Consider the following 19233-nt stretch of genomic DNA (forward strand, 5'->3'; position numbering starts at 1 on the left):
ACTGTTTAAACTGGTAGTATCTGGTTATCCATTCACAGTGGAACCTGAGGTGTGAATTCAGGGTTAAGGTACAAGGGATCAGTCTACTCCCACTAAGAGGTTATTAATTATAATCAAAGGTTTATAGGACACTCAACACTTCTAATGCTTGTTTCTGAAATGACTTTTAGAAAAACACAAAAAGATTCCATTAACTGGGTTATATATTTTTCACATTGTTAGCTTAGGCTTTGAAAATGTTCATTAGTGTCAAAGTTGGAGAAATGGCTTAACTGTGTAAATATTTGTACATATTATTTCTGAGAAAGCAGTACAAAGTGTATTAAACCGCTCTCAGAAAATGGCTTATAAAATTCTGATAATGTATATACTGAGGGATTACTCAAAGTTGGTGTTCTCCTGTGCACTTCAAAAGCTAATGTAAAATGTTCCCATTCTTGTTGGTGTGCCTGTGAAACAAACACATCTCTGGGAAAGTTAAAGGACTTGACATAGTCTCATCTTTAAATTATGTACAGACTTCACACAATGGGTTCCGTAAACCAAGGCTCTCACCAGTTGAGGCAAATTACACCATCTAAAGTAGACTAAAAACCCCTGACAGCATGAGAAAGGCAGGCGGGGTGGCGTCTCCGGCGCTGGGCACCTGCAGGCACAGGTGGGTGGACGCCAGCAGATCCTGGAAAGGTCCCCATTTGAAAATATTTCACGGGTTAAACTGAATACTTAGTAGAAGCCAAAAAGGAATATGCCACATTTAAGCCTAACCCTACACATCACCTATACATTCCTACCTTTTTTGAATAATGTCTCTAGCAAACACTATGCATAATGTTTTAAAAGTTCCAAAAGGACAGTTAAAAGATGTTTTAAAAACCTCTATATTCTTACAGGTATATAATTTAAGACATCATGACACACAGAATCACAATCCCCATGTAATTGGGTCTCCCTATATAGTTTAGAGCTCCCCCTATTCCCTTTTAAATGTATTTTGCCAAAACCCCATACAAGTGTTTGCTAAGTAAGTGTTTGTTTTGAAACTTCTTTTGAATAATCTGTTTGAACGACTTAAGTGTAAACACCTTCATTTCTTAACATGCATCAACAAAGTGCTGCTGTTTGTCATTTCCAGGGGTGCATTTTTTTGTCAAATTTATTAACCTTTACAAACACTATTTTCACTCATTCATAAAAAAAGATCTATGATTAAATCTGTAATAAAACCATAGGACGTTCATCGATGCATTCAGTAAGACCAGTTTCATCCATGGAACATAACAAACCACTTTAAAACAGCAGTTTTCATTCATGTCATATAAGGCTGTCAAATTAAAAGTATTTCTTATAATAGGTTGTTATCCAAGAAATCCATTTCACTTCAGTTACGTGGTGAGACTGATGGATGGATCCTTTTAGAATCTGAAAGCAGATTCCACCCCTTTATGACCCTTTCAGTCTCTCTCAAACAAGTTTCACAACAGGAAAATATTTGTGAGCAGAGAAATCAAATTCAGGAGGAACCTGTAAAGAAAGGCAGAAAGTAAACTAATGTATTTAAAATATTCAGACAGTACTGTTTTGTTTTTTTAAAGAGTTTCTCACCATTTTAGAGGTGAGGCAGCACAAGAGATAAACTTTTAATGACAAATTGGGAACAAAACTGGAAGGATAACGATTAGCTTACTCTGGGTATCTGAAAGTCAGAGAATAGTTAACAAAGAAAAACGGACTACGGGAAAGAGTCCTGTGAGGGCACTTTTTATTCCTGGGCCAGCAGACAGTACTGTGCGGCGCAGTGTACCTAGTACCGCAGGCGGCGCGGGGAGTGAGCAGGTGCGGCCCCAGCGAGGGCCCAGTAGCGCACTGCAGGCTGATGGCACCGATGGCGCACCGCCACCAGCCCGGGGAGGTTTACACGTTTGCCATCGCTGAAGCCATTCAACCAAGTCTTTAGGTCTCTCTCTTCCATAAATTTGTTCTCACACATTTTGTTTTACTCCAAGTCATTTGGTAATTTACACAAGAGAGGGAGGGGTATGGGGGGGCAGACTTTAGAAACTAAGTCCATAAAATCTCTCCGTTTCAAAGCAAAATGGTTAGCTCAGGTTATTTTCTGCCAATGAACCTCTTTTTTCTTTAAATGTTTTTAATGTTTTTTATTTATTTTTGAGAGACAGAGACAGTGCCAACAGGGGAGGGTCGGAGGGAGGGAGACACAGAATCCGAAGCAGGCTCCAGGCTCTGAGCTGTCAGCACAGAGCCCAACGCGGGGCTCAAACCCACCAACTGTGAGATCATGACCTGAGCCGAAGCCGGATGCTTAACTGAGTGAGCCACCCAGGCGCCCCTGAACCTCTTTTTTAAAGGGATGATTTTTGAATGTTTTCTTTTTGTAATATTTATTCATTTTATTTAAAAAAGGTTTTACAATAATTTAACATCCATTTATTTTCACCACAATGTACTTACCTTAGACTCCTTTTTGTGTCCTCCTGCCAATAACTTCATGACCACAAAGTTGGGTTTGGCAACCTTTAAAATTCTATTGACCTAAACAATGAGCAACATTAAGCTATCAAAACATACAATTAATTTATGTCTTTATATTACAGATTCTTGTAGGAACTTTACACAAGTGTTGCTGCTTTATTAAACAAAGGCAGTTTAACATGGACAGGCTCTCCCCGAGCCTGGAGAATGTCAGGCTGCGGAGGTGGCAGCGGAGCACCTGGTGTGGCCCAGACTATGCAGTGTCTGCTTGCAAATCCCACCTCTGCCGGGTACCAGCTATGAAACCGCTGGCAAGTTCCCTAGGCTCTCTGTTCTTCAGTTTCTTCATCTATGAACACGGGGGCAACAATGTGACTCATCCCGCAGTCTCGCTGGCAGGAGTATTAAATAAGCTACTGCGTATTATGAGCTAGAACCACACCAGCAGGGAGGCAGTGTCCTGTGTTTCCGGTCACTCCTGACTACCACTCGCCCAACAGCCTTCACCTGAACGCGCTCACAGCACAGAGCCGGAATGCCACATTCCTCTTCAGGGGCAGTAGTGTGGAACTGAAGAAAACGTTCCCAGCGCTCCTTGCGGACTCTCTCCACAAACACACCTCACCGCAAGCCTGCACGGCTTCACCTGCACCCCATCACACGTCCGCCTGTCCAGACCACAGCTCTGTCTGGCTGTCCAACAGGCACGTCCCAGCCCTGTCTCCCACTTGTTCCTGCCCCCCCCCCCCCGCAGCCCTCCCCACTGGCTCCATCCGTGCAGGGGCTCAGGCCCAAACCCCGATGTCCTCCTTGCTCCCCTCCTGCTCACCCACCTCCAGTCCATCTTGACCTTGGCATACTCAGAGAACACAGCCCCTTCTGATGACCTCCAGGGTCCCCGCCACGTCGCCCCAGATTACTGCTGTGGCCTGCAAACTGGTTCCCCTGTTCCCACCTCGGCCCCTACCACAGTCTATTTTCAGCACTGGAGCCAGAGTGATCCTTCAGAGCAAAAGTCCGATCTGGCCACTGCTCTGCTCAAAACCCTCCAGCGGCGCCCCTTGGGCACCACACTCCAGCAGTGGCCTGCGCGCCTTTTCACACACGGATCCCTCTGCCCGCAGAGCTCTGTTCCTGTAGCCCCATAACTTGCTTTTTCACCTTCTTCTGACTTTGCTCACAGGCACCCTCAATTAAAAAAATGCCTAAGCCCCCTCCCATCTTCCTACTCCTAGTGTTTGCTATCCCAATTCTATCTTGATTTTCTTCATAGTACTTACGATCTTCTAATATGCTCTATTTATTTGATGCCTGCCACACACTACCCTCCACAGCCCTCAGGAAGGCTGGGATTTGTCTGATTTTTTTTCACTATTTTAAAAAAAATTTTTAAGTTTATTTGAGAGAGAGAGAGAGCATGCACAGGGGAGGGCAGAGAGGGGTGGGGGGGGGGGGAGAGAATCCCAAGCAGGCTCCGCACCATCAGCGCAGAGCCTGATATGGCGCTCCAACCCACGAACCACGAGATCATGTCCTGAGCCAACCAGGTGCCCCCACTAGTTTTTTTACCACAGGGCTGAGGACACAGTAGACGACAAATATTTGTTGAGTAAATGAATGAAGTCCATTGAAAAAAATATGCCATCTATTATAGGTATCTTCCTCTCCCCTTGTATTTTCTTTTAGTGCATGGTTGTACACAACAGAAAGTCATCTCTCTCCTACCCCTGTTTCCCAAGGCACTTGGCTGCCCTCCCGAGAAGCAGACACTGCCATCAACTCTTCTGTGTCATTCTGGAGATACATTATGCTCCTGTAATCCTTGCACACACACACACACACACACACACGACGTCCTGGCAGCATACTATACACACTTTATTACTTTGCCTTTTAAACTCCTTATATCCTGAAGAACATTCCATTACAGTACATAAAGATCTTCCATTGTCCTTTTATTGCAATATATGATGTATTGTAATTCATTTAACAGTCCCGACTGAGGGACAGCGAAATTTCCTCATTTCTTTGCCACCAGACTCCGGCTGCCATGAATACTCTTGTGCGTTAAGCACTCACTTCCCACATGTGCTCATGCACAAAAAATAAATCACAAAAAGCAGAACTGCGTGGCCTATGCTTGTTCTTTTAACAGAAAACTGCTATGAACTTCCCTTTCATGGAGGTTGTACCAAGATACCCTCCCCCAAAACAGTGTATTACAGGCAATGCATTCTCACATGGAATACATGCATGTCAATATAATTACGTACAAGGCAAACTGAAAATAACAAAAGACTGCACAACTTTACTGTTCTGCAAGTTCTAAGGTCTGTACAATATCTCAAATAAAGTCTTCAAACAGTAGCCTTTATTTTAAATGGTCAAGTGGAATAAGGTTTTTACTTCCTGTGATAAATGACCAGATCATTTTTTCATATTTAAAAGAAAATTTTTTTTGAGTTATTTTGAGAGAGAGTGAGAAAGCATTAGTGGGCAAGGGACAGGGCAGGGAGGAGGGGAGGGACAGAGGATACAAAGCAGGCTCCGTGCTGACAGCAGAGAGCCCAATGCAGGGCTCAAATTCACGAACTGTGAGATCATGACCTGAGCCAAAGTTAGATGTTCACCGACTGAGTCACCCAGGGGCCCCTCATTTTTCATATTTTTAAAATGTATATAATTATATTTTAATATAGTAAATTACACATTAAAATAAAAAAACTTTGTATGTTAACATATCTGAACTGTGGATCACCTTGGATCTTATTTCCGTTCGTCCTACTCATTGTACGGGTCTATGCCTTACTTTCTCTTTGCACTGATTTCTAAATTTATATAAAAGAGCTATTCACTTTCATCACATAATTTTCATTCTTACAGGGTTAGGTTAGCAAAGTCACGTAAAATCCTTGCCAGAAACATGACAGGCTTCACTATTAATACTGTAAGGTACATTTTTATAAACTGTCCCCCAGCAGTAAGATACATATTTCCTGACATGCTTTTCCTCAAGAATTACTAGGACTGCAGTCTTACCTCATGGTCTGGGTTCGGGATATTTTCCAGTATCATTTTTGCCTGCTGAAAGTGCTTGCTAGCGGCCACATACAGCTCTGGAGACTGAGGAGGAGGGCTGTATTTATTGAGGTCAGACATTTCCTAAAAAGGGGGAAATACTGTGTTATCTAAAACAAGTTTAACATGAAAAACTCTAAAATACCTTTTTTAATTAAAGAATTCTCTACTAACTCATGATTCACATGTAGACACTAAAGCAAATACTTGGCATATGTCCCTGTTTTTCCTGTGTAATATTCAATGCTAAATCTCCTTGTTACCTCATAATATCCTCATACTTAAAATAACTCTTAATTTGATGAGTGCATCCAAAAAGAGTCAAGTAATTTACAAACTAATTAAAACCGCTATTTTATCACCTCGTCCATGGTCCAATAACCATGGTTATTGTCCATGGTTTGATCTGACCACTTTAAACAAAATGGCGAGGTACAAGACTTGCGGTCTGCGGCTGAACACCTTACAACCGCTTTAATGGGCAAACTCACCTTGAACTGCAGGTAGTGCACCGGGGGCGGGGTCATCACACTGTTGAACGGAGCAAATCTGTGCTCGTATCGAACTTGCTCACTATCAAGCTCAAACTTGGGTTTTCGTACTTTGCCATCCATGTCAAATGCCACCATGGTCTAAAAGAAAAAGAAAATGGGAGAAAAGACTGTATCAATATGAAAAAGTGAACATCCTTATTAGTACAGAATAGAAAACAAGAAACAGCTATTTACACGGGGCTAACAACTGTAAGACTCAGAAATCAGAAACAGGAAAAGAAAAACTGGCTTTAGTGTTTTTATGTTATATGCCATAATTACATAAAAAATTGTCAACAGTGTTTAATATATTACTATTTTTCCAACTGAAACTGTACCACATACACATTATTCTTCTAGGACTTATGCTTTTACAGTGGTTGAAACCTTCAAAAAAAAAAGCTTCTAAAGAAAAAAGTAGGAAATAATAAAAAAAGCATGGGTCCTGTTTTTCAAACACAAGTCCATGTTCTGTTTTATGTATTTTAATATAAGTTGCAGCAAATAATTTCTTGAATTGCCAAGTACAACTTAAGAGTTAGTACTTACTACCTCCTGAAACTGCCTGCTTTTGTGAAGCCATTCACTGAGGAGCCCACCCCCTTCCTATATGCTCCTGAAGAAATAACAAACCCTTCTCTTCCAAGAAACCTCTTCTGGTCATGAACCAGGAATAAGCTCTTCCTTCTCTTATTACTTGTGTCTCACATGTCACCTGACCCACCATTACCTAGACACTTGAGACCAGGATCACCTCTGATTAGACTTGGTATCCTTAAATGTACTCAGTACAAGATATGTGACACACAGCAAAGGTGTTAAAGTAATACTGGTCTACGAACACTTGCTAAACAAATTAATAAAAACCAGACTTGGAAAAAAGGTAATTTTCAAGCAGATGGTTAGAAAACACAAAGGTGAAATTAGAATCTGGAAAGAATCACAGAAGAGAGTCCATTTTAATTAAACTATATAACAGCAATGTAATTGAAAAGCAAAAAGAACTTCATTTGCGACAACTTACTTTAAACATTCCAGCACACATATTCTGATAGGCCTGGCTCATTGTGATCTCTCGGCTCAATGGGCGAACTGTAATTAAAAAGAATATCACCCATAGTCTTTCCCCCTCCTTACGCACTACTGCAGGAGAAATTCTAATTAAATAAAAACCTTCCACCTTGTTTACTAAAATTAAAGATTCACACTTTCTCCTATGGGTTACATTTTGTTTGATGGACAAAATCTACAAATAATAAAATTCTAGCATGAAGTAATTCTGGCTTCTTTTGAATTCACTATACAGGGACTTACCTTCTCGAATAGGAAACCCATGGCTATAGTCATTTAATAACCCACCCAAACTGTTGAAATCCTCATGAAATACAAAGTAATGTGTTGTTAACATTAGGAGCAGTATCTGCACCCTTCCACTAGTGACCCAGAGGGCAGTGCCTCTGAAACATTTCTTCCTCCTCAGGGTCCCTGGGTGTGGCACACGGTGCTCTGTGGTCACCTTTCTGTGCCACTGCACCAGCACAGCTCAGGACCTGCTTCCCTTCTGAGCTGTCAGCCTTCTGTCAAAAGATCAAGGATTTCCTCCTGCCTTGTTCTTAATTTATCTTGCCTGCACACTCCACATGCCTATTTCTTCTTGGCCCGAGATCCTCCAACACATGGAATAGCAAAGAAGTAAAAGAAAAGCAAGGGAAGGCTCTAAGGAGGCTTGTCACTAACACTGGGATTCAGTGTCTATCTTATCCTTGGCTCAAGAGCTGATGGGCGAGAACTGAGGCGTAATGACTAATTAACCCGTAACAAGGCACAGGTGGCTCTCTATTTCCATGTAGAAATTAACATGCACTCCAATGTTAGTTACTCCTTGAATTTAAAAATAGTCCACAGTACCTTTCTTCTTTTTCTTTGTTTTTTTACTGCTCCGGCCCTTCTGCTGCTCTTCCATTATCCTTTCCTCTGCCATTTGAGAGCCATCAGCACGACTTAACGTGGACATCAACCATGCATACAGGAATTCAGAGAGATACCTTACAGGGTACCAAATATGAGTTAATGGAAGATGTCTACATGAGACAGCTTTATCACCACGAGTATCTCCTAATAAAGAGATATTTTTAATACTGCTTTAAAAATCTTTTAAGAACTTGGATTATCCAATTAGATAACTGATAAATTAGATTTTTAGCACTATAGATGGTTAGCTTTTCCTTTCCTGTAGCCTTGTATGTTGCTGACAACGCTGATAAAAATTTCATACAGTGATAAGCATTTTACAAATATTTTTTCATAATGTATGTAAATCAAATGAATGCCCATTAAACTGTTTTCTTTTTACTATATCAGGACACACTTCACCTTCAACCTATTAGGTAAATATTTTATTTTCCCAGTAATTGCAAAAGAAAACAATGAAAAAATTTAAAATTGTAGGCATTATATACGAAAGCATTCCAAAAAATTAAGAACATTCAGGCTTATAATGTACTTGAGCTTGATCAAATGAAATGTGAAATAGATTATAGTATACCTAATACTAACTTTTCAGAAGTTTAATCAACATGACATTCTCCTATGCCAGAAAAGCAGTTCCAATCTAGAACATGAATATATATGATTATAATATAATCTACAATAAAAATTAAGGACTATAGTAAGCTAAAATCAAAGATTTAGAAGAAATTTTATTATGATCAAGGATGAGCATTTAATTCCTATTTCCAAAATTCCCCCAAAAGTTGTAAGGCAGGTTACAATATTAAAACATTAAAAAAAAATTTAAAAGCAAAACAAAAACTACCCAAAAACACACGCCTGAGGATAAACAACAGTCCTTTTTTTTGTTGTAGCCAAACAAACCCCCACATTCAAAAAATCAAAACCGTATGAACTGGCAAAAAACAAAAAACCACCATAAAAAACCCACCAAAACACATGCAATGATTTAGGTACTATATTTTAAGCTAAACTGAGGGCTATGCTTCCTGGCAGCAAAGGCAAACTGGCAAACATTTTTATTTGATTCAAACAAAGCATATAATTTCATATGAAGAGAAATAATTGCTGACAATGAATTTAAGAAAAGCACTTAGCATATCCTTTTATGGGATACAAATGAATTCCCCCTCCCCCAGGACACTACGGAATCTCAGGGTCCGCATCTTACTCATTGAGAGGATCTCTATGTTTCAGTGAGCTTCTAAGTGCACTATCAAAATTAATACACTATCAGATCTACAGAGAATCAAAGCACAGATACTCTAGACCAGTGGTTCTCAAATGGTGGTCACCGGACCGGCAGCAGTATCACCAGAACCAGTGAGAAATGCAAACGACTGAGTCCTATCCCAGACCTGCTAAACTGGGAGCTCGATGGACTGAGCTCAGGGTGACTCTGATGCACTCTGAAGTTTAAGAATCAATGTTTTCTATTGGTGATTTTTAAAGGGCCCACATCCGTTAGGGATTATATTCATGAACAATAACAACAAGCTTACCTTGTGAAAATGTTGGAGCCCAGTGTATAATTTTGAAACTAAAAAGTAGTTAAAACTAACAGGAATGTAGACCACAAGGGTATTTAAAGGCATAACTAAAATTTTTTTTGTTAACAAGAAATGAATCTGCTCAAATATGCAGGTACATTTCTAATAGTCTTTATCTGATTATCACTTACTTGCTGAATTAAGAGCCCATTCTTTGTGCCAAAAAATATGTGTGTGTGTATATATATATGTGTATATGTATATATATATATAATTTTATTTTGAGAAATCAAGAGCACAAAAGCTTCCCAAAAGCTGACTCAAAACTCAGAGAAGAAACCTGTGCATGCTCCCCTAGAAAATGCCCAGTTTGAATAGTCTACTGTGAGCTTGTAACAAAACAGATGCCAAATAGCTATATTAGTAGCCAGTAAGAGTTAGTTGTTACCTAAATAAATGGCGAAGTTTATACCAAATAATATTATTCTCATAATTACTTTAGTTCATGTTCGAATTCAAGTTTTATAGCCAAGTTAGGAGCCCTGGCAGCCATGATAACAAAACCATGGCAGCTTAGAAAAGAATTAACTTCTTTTCTTCATAGCGGTGACTCCAAGGAATACACAGTATCTTAATTACTATGTTAAATAATTCAAATAGGAGTTAATGAACCTTATTAAGATATAATATACTAAACTTAGCTGTCTGTGATAAGCAACACTGGTTATTTACCACCATACTTGGCCAGACTAGGAAAAAGATCCATCAGCTCTATATTTTCTTTCTATGTCAGCTTTCCCATGCCTGAAGTATTTCCAAGCATCCTCTTACTAGGTTTCTCTATTTCATCTTTTCTTGTGAAGAGCACGTGAAAGCAAAGGACTACTGGCTAAGGAGGACATCTCTTATGAGCGCCTTCAAAACTCTGGAGCGAAACCCCCAGGGAGGCAGTTTGCAAATTATGGCTCCTAATGATAATCTTAGCCAGGATTTCTTCTCAGAGGAAAGATCTGCTTCAAATTTTGAAATTTATTTCAGTTAAGTACATTCCACAGCTAGCACCTAGTGTCACTGAAGTCAGGACTCAATGTGTGCAGTTTTTACTTTGGAACCACTTTTATTACTTTTTAAATAAATATTCAATGGCTGGAAAGAGCATTTGTATGGTGTTACAGCACTTAAAGATGTTCAAGATGACCTGGATTTTTTAAAATATTAAAATTTTTTTAATTAAAAAAAATTTTTTTAATGTTTTTTCAATTGGCCCACGACACATTAAACGAAAAAGTACCCTGGAATTATACTGTGTTCTTTAGGTGCTCTCCCAGATCTTCTCTGCGGTCTTCGACCGCGACTGCTCTTACCAGTATATGTAGTAGTACTCGTGCATGCTGTAGAGCTCCAGTTCAAAGCCGCTCAGAAGATACTGGATCATAATCCGAAGGTTATGGTAAAGGACCCAGGTACCTAAACAGGCCAGATGCTGCCTCTGGGGCTCCTGCTTCAACAGCATAGTGTGAAGGGCGGCATCAACCTTCTCTGCCTACCAGAATAAAATGTCGGAACACTGACTTTCGTTTCAAGGGAATGAAAGAATGGGGAAAAAAACCCAAACAGCTAAAAACAGCATTGAAAAAGAAAATGTAAAACTTGTCACTAAAGAATTCATACTTCCAAAACATTTTCTGGTTCAATTCATTTAAACTTCCCATTTCACAATGGATAAACATTTACCTAAACATTCCTTAAACTAAAAAGATATTTTATAAAGTAAAAATACAAACTATTGACTTCAGGTTTTTAACTATGTTATCCATTAATATTGCTGCTGATAATTTAAGGTTTTTTCCCCACAGCTGTATAATAAATTTTTACTTTTTAATTTCAGGAGGAGAATTTAGTGACTCATCACTTACACAGAACACCGAGTGCTCATCCCAACAAGTGCCCTCCTTAATGCCCATCACCCATTCAACCCATGCCCCTCCCTACCTCCCCTCCAGCAGCCATCATTTTGTTCTCTGTATTTAAGAGTATTTTATGGTTTGTCTTAAGATTTTTGTTAGAATGTGAACTTGCTATAAAACTATAGTTCTACACATATTTTATAACTTATTCTGATTATTAAAGAAATAATTTAAGATGTTTCTCGGTTCAGATTACTGTTCTCTTTTTGAAAACTCCTCCTTTGGTATAGGAACCGTTACATTTTAAGTTAAAAATAAATTCACTGCACTGAAAAATTAGTCAAAACATAGTACCAAAGAATTGCTTTTAAAAATGTGTTTGCTTAATTTTAGAAGGGGGGGGGCAACTTGTTCGCTCTTACCTCATCCTGCAAGGTAGCAAATTCTTCAAGAATGTGACCAAGCTTATCTCTTTGTCGAGCCCGATTATGTCCGTGGATCTGAATAAGACTACAGAATGGCTGCAAATATATACGATTTGTTAACTGCCAATGTGAAATTTCTTGACACCAAAGAAAATTAACATTCTAAGTTTTCAAAATCTAGTTTATGGGGGAAAATTACTGTGGAGGTAAGAATCAGGACTATGTGTATCTCTTACATAGGTGTTTCTTTTTACAGAAACTCAACACGAGAATTTATCAATAGCCAAAAGAAAGTGGGTAGTAATGAAACCTGTTTTCATGTGGCAAAAATATGTTACTTTAGGGATCTTCCAACAATTCCAATAGAATAGTTTCCTTTTCTGCTTATTTCAAGCCTTAAGCCAATGTTCAAGGGTGAAATTTCTGTGCTGTTTTAAATATACCAGAATAATTCTAAGGCTTATGTAATGGCTGACACAGTTGACCCCTGAACAACAGAAGGGTTAGGGGCACCTATATCCTGCACAGTTGAAAATCTGTATGTAACTTTTGACTCCCCAAAAACTTAACTACTAATAGCCTACTGATGACTGGAAGCCTTATTGATGACATCAACAGTCTGTTAACTCCTATTTTGTATGTTATATGCATGTATACTGTATTCTTACAATGAAGTAAGCTAAAGAAAATGTTATAAAGAAAATCTTAAGAAAGCACATTTATAGTACTGTACTGAAGAAAATGTGCACATAAATGCACCTGCAAAGTTGAAACCCATGTTGTTCAAGGGTCAACTGTTCTCTATAAACCCTAAGGTTCTTCAATTCCTATTCTGTTTCCTAAAACATTGTATGTAACACTTCATTAATCAGACAATACACATGAATGGTAAGATGCTCTGATTAAAGAAATAAGAATCAGAAGATTCTGCAAATTGTTTTAAATTTGTACAGTTTGACAGGTATTATCTCAATCAATAGCTAGCCTAAAAGAGATATAGGAGCAAATTAATACCTCACTTTATTTAAAGACTGGAGAGTTTACAGAAACATAAAGTAATCTTCCCGACAATGATAAAATATTAGATAAAAATGAAATCTGGCCTTTTATTTTCCTCCTTTCACCCTCCCATGGTTACTGAAATTAGGCCCCCAAACTGTTTCAGTTCTCCCAAAGAAATGTTTATACAATTAAGAATGATATATGATTAATCCACTACAAGTTTTGTATTTTTTCCTAATTACCCAAGATTTGAAAAGAATTTGTGATCCCATCTAATTTACTAAAGTAGCAATTTTAATTTTACTATAATCCTGCTCATTAAGGTAGCACAAAGACAAATATCAGGCTGTTACACACATTACATGTTTATAAGGCCAAAAATAAGTTTTTGTGCCCATTTACAAAAGATGTTAACAACTTTTGTTTCCCGATGGGGGTCATAACTTATTCTGTTTATGTGGTCCCTGGGGGTTACAGTGAGAGGACATCAAAGGTGCCACAGTATTTAACGGCCTGTCACAGAGACTCCATGTTAGAAAGCTATCTACTCAAGTACAAGAACAGACAGAAATTTTTTGTCTATTCAGTGAAAATAACTAAAAAATGTTAGATGAAAAAAAAGTAACACAAATTAATGATCTCACAAACCATGAGATCACGACCTGAGTCCAAACCAAGAGCCAGATGCTTAAATGAATGAGCCATCCAGGCACCGCACTCCCCACAAACTGTAAAGTAGCCATCGCAATGATCCAAACTGTAGTTCTTACCCGAACACAGTGAGTAACGAAGGAGTCAATACAGTCCTTAGCCTGATGGTTGTTATATAGGCAGCACCTGTAAGATTAACACTCATTAAAACCAAACTGGCCTACAAAAAGGAGCAGGGATTATTGTAGGAGCTACCAATAGATCAAAATGTGGAAAAAGATAAAATGGAACCAAAAACATTACTAAATTAAACACTGTTAGCATTAAATTAAGAAATATTTCACAATTATTGTGTTATTCACAGAACAAATGTACAACATTTCCAATTCTTTCAGTTCTATACTTGGGCAGAGTTGGAGCCAACAAGATGAAATTAACAAGGAGAGAAGAAAAATTCCAAAGTTCTACTTTTTCATGGCCCTACTACAATGTTATTTTTCTACAATGGGCACCCTCAAGGACTGTACCCTTAATAATAATTACAAAGAAAACACTATATAGAATCCTAATTTTTTCAAGACATACCCACATTTCCAACCATGGGCCCAAATCATCACTTATACATTTCTGGCAGCTCATCTTCTGGCCTCATCAAGGGACTTCCTTTCTGGTGCTCCTTATCTCAGGTAATAAAGTGACTAAAGCTTCCCTGAGCAGTCTAGGAGGTCTGCTCCCTGCCTGGCTCCAGAGGAACTACAGGGGTTGAAGAGATGGGAAGATCATATTTGTTTCTATCCCGGAGGTCAGTAGGCTTTGCTCCGAAGAAGATGGGAAAAAGCAAAGACTCTTCCCTGGCACACTGATAGGAGCAGACAACTTGCTACTTCTAAGTATCTGCCATAACTGAACAATCTGATCAGAGCCTCAAACATCAAAGAGCCACAATCATGCAATGGAAAATGACAGTGCACGCAACAGCCAAGAGGAAACAGGAGGCAGAACATGCCCAGAATACGTGATAGTGCTAAAAGGCCTGTTAGATCTTTAACTCCAAAGTAAGAACGTTACTTATGGTAAAATAAAGCTCTTAAAGAAAAAAAAAAAAAGACTTTCTGGATCCCAAAATTAGGATTTTCAAATTTAAAAATTCAACAGATGAAAGATGCTCACTAGTAGTCTTGAAGTTCCAGAGGAAGAACTTTCTCACACCATAGCAAAAATAACAAATATCAAATATGTAAAGATAAATATTATGAAGAATATGGAGACAAGACCTAGAGACTTAACTATATTAGAAACTCTAAAATACACACAAACACACACATGCGTGCACACAGATGAAAGATAAGGCAAAAATTGATAAAAAATAATAAAGGAAAATTACTGATTAGAAGACTTGAGGCTATAATGACTGAGTTCCTGACCGGTCTAGCTGAAAATCAATCAATCAATCAATCTCTCTCTCTCTCTCTCTCTCTCTCTCTCTCTCACACACACACACACACACACACACACACACACATATTCTGGTAAAACTCTTAAACTCCAAAAAACCCAGCCAACCAAACAAAACAAAACCCAGAAACTTTGCAATCTTCCAGAAGAAAGTGTCAATATCATTTACAAGGGGAAAAAAAAAATCAAATCAGGATCACATTTCTTATCTGTAATATTGGAATTTTAAGTTTTTTAATGTTTATTTCTTTTTGAGACAAAGAGAGACAGAGCTTGAGGTGGGGAGGGACAGAGAGAGATGGAGACACAGAATGTGAAGCAGGCTCAAGGCTCTGAGTTCCAAGTTGTCAGCACAGAGCCCAACGTGGGGCTTGAACCCAGGAACCGTGAAATCATCATCTGAGCTGAAGTCGGATGCTTAACCTACTGATTTACCCAGGCGCCCCAAGTAACACTGGAATTTTAAAACAGTGGAATAACATTTATAGATAACCATGCAATGAACTGTCATATATACAGTCAATTCTCAGTACTCATGATAGTTCTGTTCTTGAAAGCTGCTGCAGACACCGAATTAGAGAATACAGCAACACTGCTGCTAGGGTAAAATACAGGGTTAGGTTTCCGCCAGCCTCTGGTGACAGCATTTTCATCAACTGATCACCTACTACATAACCTTGCATTATGTGTTTTAAGATGCCTTATGTGACGTGTATTACCAATTCATTAGCAAACTCATGCCTGAGTGAGGCTTATGTAACATATTCTCTCTGAAAGGCATGCGACAGCCTTCTTGTGTTAAGGGACACTAGACAGCAAATTATTACAGGCGAAGGTCATTTGCAACTATGAAATCACCAACACACACAAGCACAACAGCACAAAAATGTGAACGTGGCGCCTGATGGAGCCGTTTACAGAATGAGAACTGAAAAAGGAGGTAGAGAGTGCCTTGTTCAGCACCGGGAGACTCAAATTTTTTTTGCTGCTCTGTCCACAAATTCAGCGAAAGCAGAGCAAATGATCTGAGGATTACAATACATCTTAGTGAGTAAGCAAGATTTGCAAATATGGACTCCTCAAGCAATGAAGGTTGAACTGTAATTAACTCTAATTAAGTAATAATAAAAGTGCTAAAAGAGACTGTTAAATAGAAAAGGAAAAAGTGCAAATCAGACATGGACACTATTCCACATACATCAGATAGTCAAAAACTTAAGAGTCTGTTTATGACAAAGCCCAAAGTCTAAGAAAATTGGAATTCTTACATACTGTTGTCTGGAATACAAATTGGTTTAGTTATTTTGGGAAGCAACTGGGCAAAACTAGTGAAGTTGAAGATGAACATTCCCTATGATCAGCAACAGTTCTAAGTATATAGACAGGCTATGTGCACAGGAGACATTTTCAAAGAAGTTCACTATAGCACTGTTTTCATTAGTAATAAATTAGAAAGAACTTAAATGTCCACTAATAGAGAAACAGGGAAACAAAGGGCGGATTTCAATGAATGAAGTTGGTTTGCCTAAATCAAACCAGTTGATTTCAAAACCCTAACACTGAATGAAAAAACCATGTTGCAAAAGGATGTATACAGTGTGACATTTACGTGAGATCTAAAATCATACAAAATAAATGGATGCATTATTTCTAGACACACAAATTTCCAGACACACACGAGTGCATAAGCATTCGTAAGAGACACAAACTAGTGCACAGTGGTCAACGCCAGGAAAGGACTGGGGTGGGGGCGGCGGAGTTGGATTTGACATGGCAGCCAGCAGTTCTCAGAATATGGCCCAGGTTCCCCTGGTGGGGGGCGGGGTGGTGGTGACCTTGGATGCTTTCTGGGGGACCACGAGGTCAAAACTATTCTCACAATAATATTAAGATGTTATTTGCCTTTGGTATTCCTTCTCTCACAAGTGTACGGTGGGCGTTTCCAGAGCCTACATGGCATGAGTAACAGACTGAAAGCAGAAGCAGGTCAAAATGATTCAGCTATCTTCTATTATAATAAACAGAAAAGAGATTTGCAAAAATGTAAAATTACCGTTTTTATCACAAATTTTCTTAAAATATGGTTATTTTCCATAAAAATGTTATTTTGATTAATGTAATGGATTTCCTATTATTAATAAATTAAGAAATATTTTTAAAGTATTGTTTTAATTACTAACACAGTAGGTAGCAATACACATGACCCATATAAACAAAAGCTATCTGGGTCTTTAATAACTTTCAAGAATGTAAAGGGGTCCCAAGATAAAAAAGCTCAAGAACTGCTGATCTAGATGTATTTCTAATAATTTGATTTGTGAAAATTAGCTGCTCCTTGATCCTCAAACTCAGCTCTACTCCAGGGCCGGATGTCGGTGTCAGGAAGCCTGACCCTGATTCTGCAGAGCTCACTGCCTCAGTTCACTCACATGTTTCACCATGTGCAAAGGGCCTTTCACAACTATGGCCTAAGGGAACTATCTATCCCTTTATCTTTCCACTAAGCACTTAGGACCTCACAGTATGTACTTGTCTACTGTTCAGTCTCCCCACTGGATGGGAAGTGCCTTCTTTCCCTAGAACCCAGAAGGACGCCTGGCAATAACAAGTCCTAATTTATTATATGAGGGAGCTGATAACATGTATTAATTCATATAAATATGCATTAAGTATTTATCAAATTTTATCAATTCTCCAAAAGGTGAATTTATAAAAACTAAAGGAAAATACTGTTCAAAATGGATGGTAGTGTATGTCATTTATAAATCTGAATATTGGATATATCTAATTACAAATTTAAAATAATTTTTAAGTGTCTCTATTTGCAGATGACATATAATATGTAGAAAACCTAAAGATTCCATCAAAAATTGTTGGAACTAATTAACTGAGAAAAGTCACAGGGTACAAAAATCAATATACAAAAATCTGCTGTATTTCTATATACTAACAATAAACTATCAGAGAAATTAAGAAATTAATCCCGTTTATAATAGTACCAAAAACAATAAAATACTTAGGAATAAATTTAACCAAGGAGGAAAAAGATCTATATACACTTTTGAAAACTTTAGGACACTGATGAAAGAAACTGAAGACACAAATAAATAGAAAGATATTCTGTGCTTTTGTCCTGGAAGAATACTGTTAGAGTCAATCTTTACTGAAATTCAAATAGCATGTTTCACAGATACAGAGAAAACCCTAAAATTTATATGGAACCAGAAAGTAACCTGAAAACAAACTTGATAAAGAACAAAAACGCTGAAGGCATCTCACTCCCTGATTTCAAACTGTACTACCAAAGCTACAGTACTCAAAACATAACAGTACTGGCATTGAAACAGACACACAAATCAATAAAATAGAATAGAGAGCATAGGAGGGAAAAGCATGCATAAATGGTCAACTAATTTTTGACAAAGCAGCCAAGAATATACAATGGGGAAAAGACTGTCTCTTCAATAAATAATACTGGGAAAATTGGATAACCACATGTAAGAGAATGACATTGGACCCTTACACCATACACAAAAATCAAATAAAAATGGATTAAAGACCCACTTTGGTATGTAGGATCTGAAGTTTCAGATGTATTAGAAGAAAACACAGGGGAGAAGGATTTTTTGGTTTTGCACCAAGAAAAGTGAAAACAAGCAGTGAGATTACATCAAACTGAAAAGCTTCTGCTCAGCAATCAACGAAATGAAAAAGCGACCTACAGAATGGGAGAAGAGATTTGCAGACCACACATCCAATAAAGGGTTAGCCAGGGAAGAGCCAAGTAAATCCCCAAAAAAGAATGCAGTCAGAGAACATATCTTAACAGATACTAAAACTTAAGACATACAATAATAATAAAACTTCTCAAGAACAATAAAAGAAAACATCATCATTGGAACTGGAAATAATTTTCAGTACATAAAGGAATCCCAAGTAAAATAAAGATGGTCTTCTTTTAATCCAGTGGGAAATGATGGTTTCTGTTGTGATACTCAGCCAACTGGCTATCTACCTAGAAGGAAATCACACCACTTAATCTTAAATGCAAAAGAATAAAAATCTTTGGAAGTGACTAAAGGTATACCTTATGGGCTGGAGAGATTTACCTCCAACAAGAAACCTAAAATATAGGACAGAAGATAGTAGCAAAAACTACCATATAGAAGGCAAAAATTCTGATGCAAAA

At 38.1% G+C, this 19233-nt stretch overlaps 1 protein-coding gene across 3 annotated transcripts in view; it reads right to left on the minus strand.

Moving 5' to 3' along the window:
• Positions 1 to 1121: 1121 nt before the first annotated feature.
• Positions 1122 to 19233, minus strand: part of NAA35 (N(alpha)-acetyltransferase 35, NatC auxiliary subunit) — a 91220-nt gene continuing 73108 nt past the window's right edge. For all 3 annotated transcript variants that reach the window (XM_029920721.1, XM_029920724.1, XM_029920723.1), the window contains exons 15-23: positions 13709 to 13775; positions 11934 to 12032; positions 10969 to 11147; positions 8013 to 8149; positions 7129 to 7196; positions 6063 to 6203; positions 5533 to 5655; positions 2473 to 2553; positions 1122 to 1524 (exon numbers count right to left, since the gene is read on the minus strand). In XM_029920721.1, the coding sequence (XP_029776581.1) occupies positions 1465 to 1524; positions 2473 to 2553; positions 5533 to 5655; positions 6063 to 6203; positions 7129 to 7196; positions 8013 to 8149; positions 10969 to 11147; positions 11934 to 12032; positions 13709 to 13775 (955 nt within the window). In that variant the 3' untranslated portion in view covers positions 1122 to 1464. The remainder of the gene's footprint in view (positions 1525 to 2472; positions 2554 to 5532; positions 5656 to 6062; positions 6204 to 7128; positions 7197 to 8012; positions 8150 to 10968; positions 11148 to 11933; positions 12033 to 13708; positions 13776 to 19233) is intronic.

The sequence above is a fragment of the Suricata suricatta genome, chromosome 13 (genome assembly GCF_006229205.1).
Source record: "Suricata suricatta isolate VVHF042 chromosome 13, meerkat_22Aug2017_6uvM2_HiC, whole genome shotgun sequence".
In the NCBI taxonomy this organism is placed as follows: Eukaryota; Metazoa; Chordata; class Mammalia; order Carnivora; family Herpestidae; genus Suricata; species Suricata suricatta.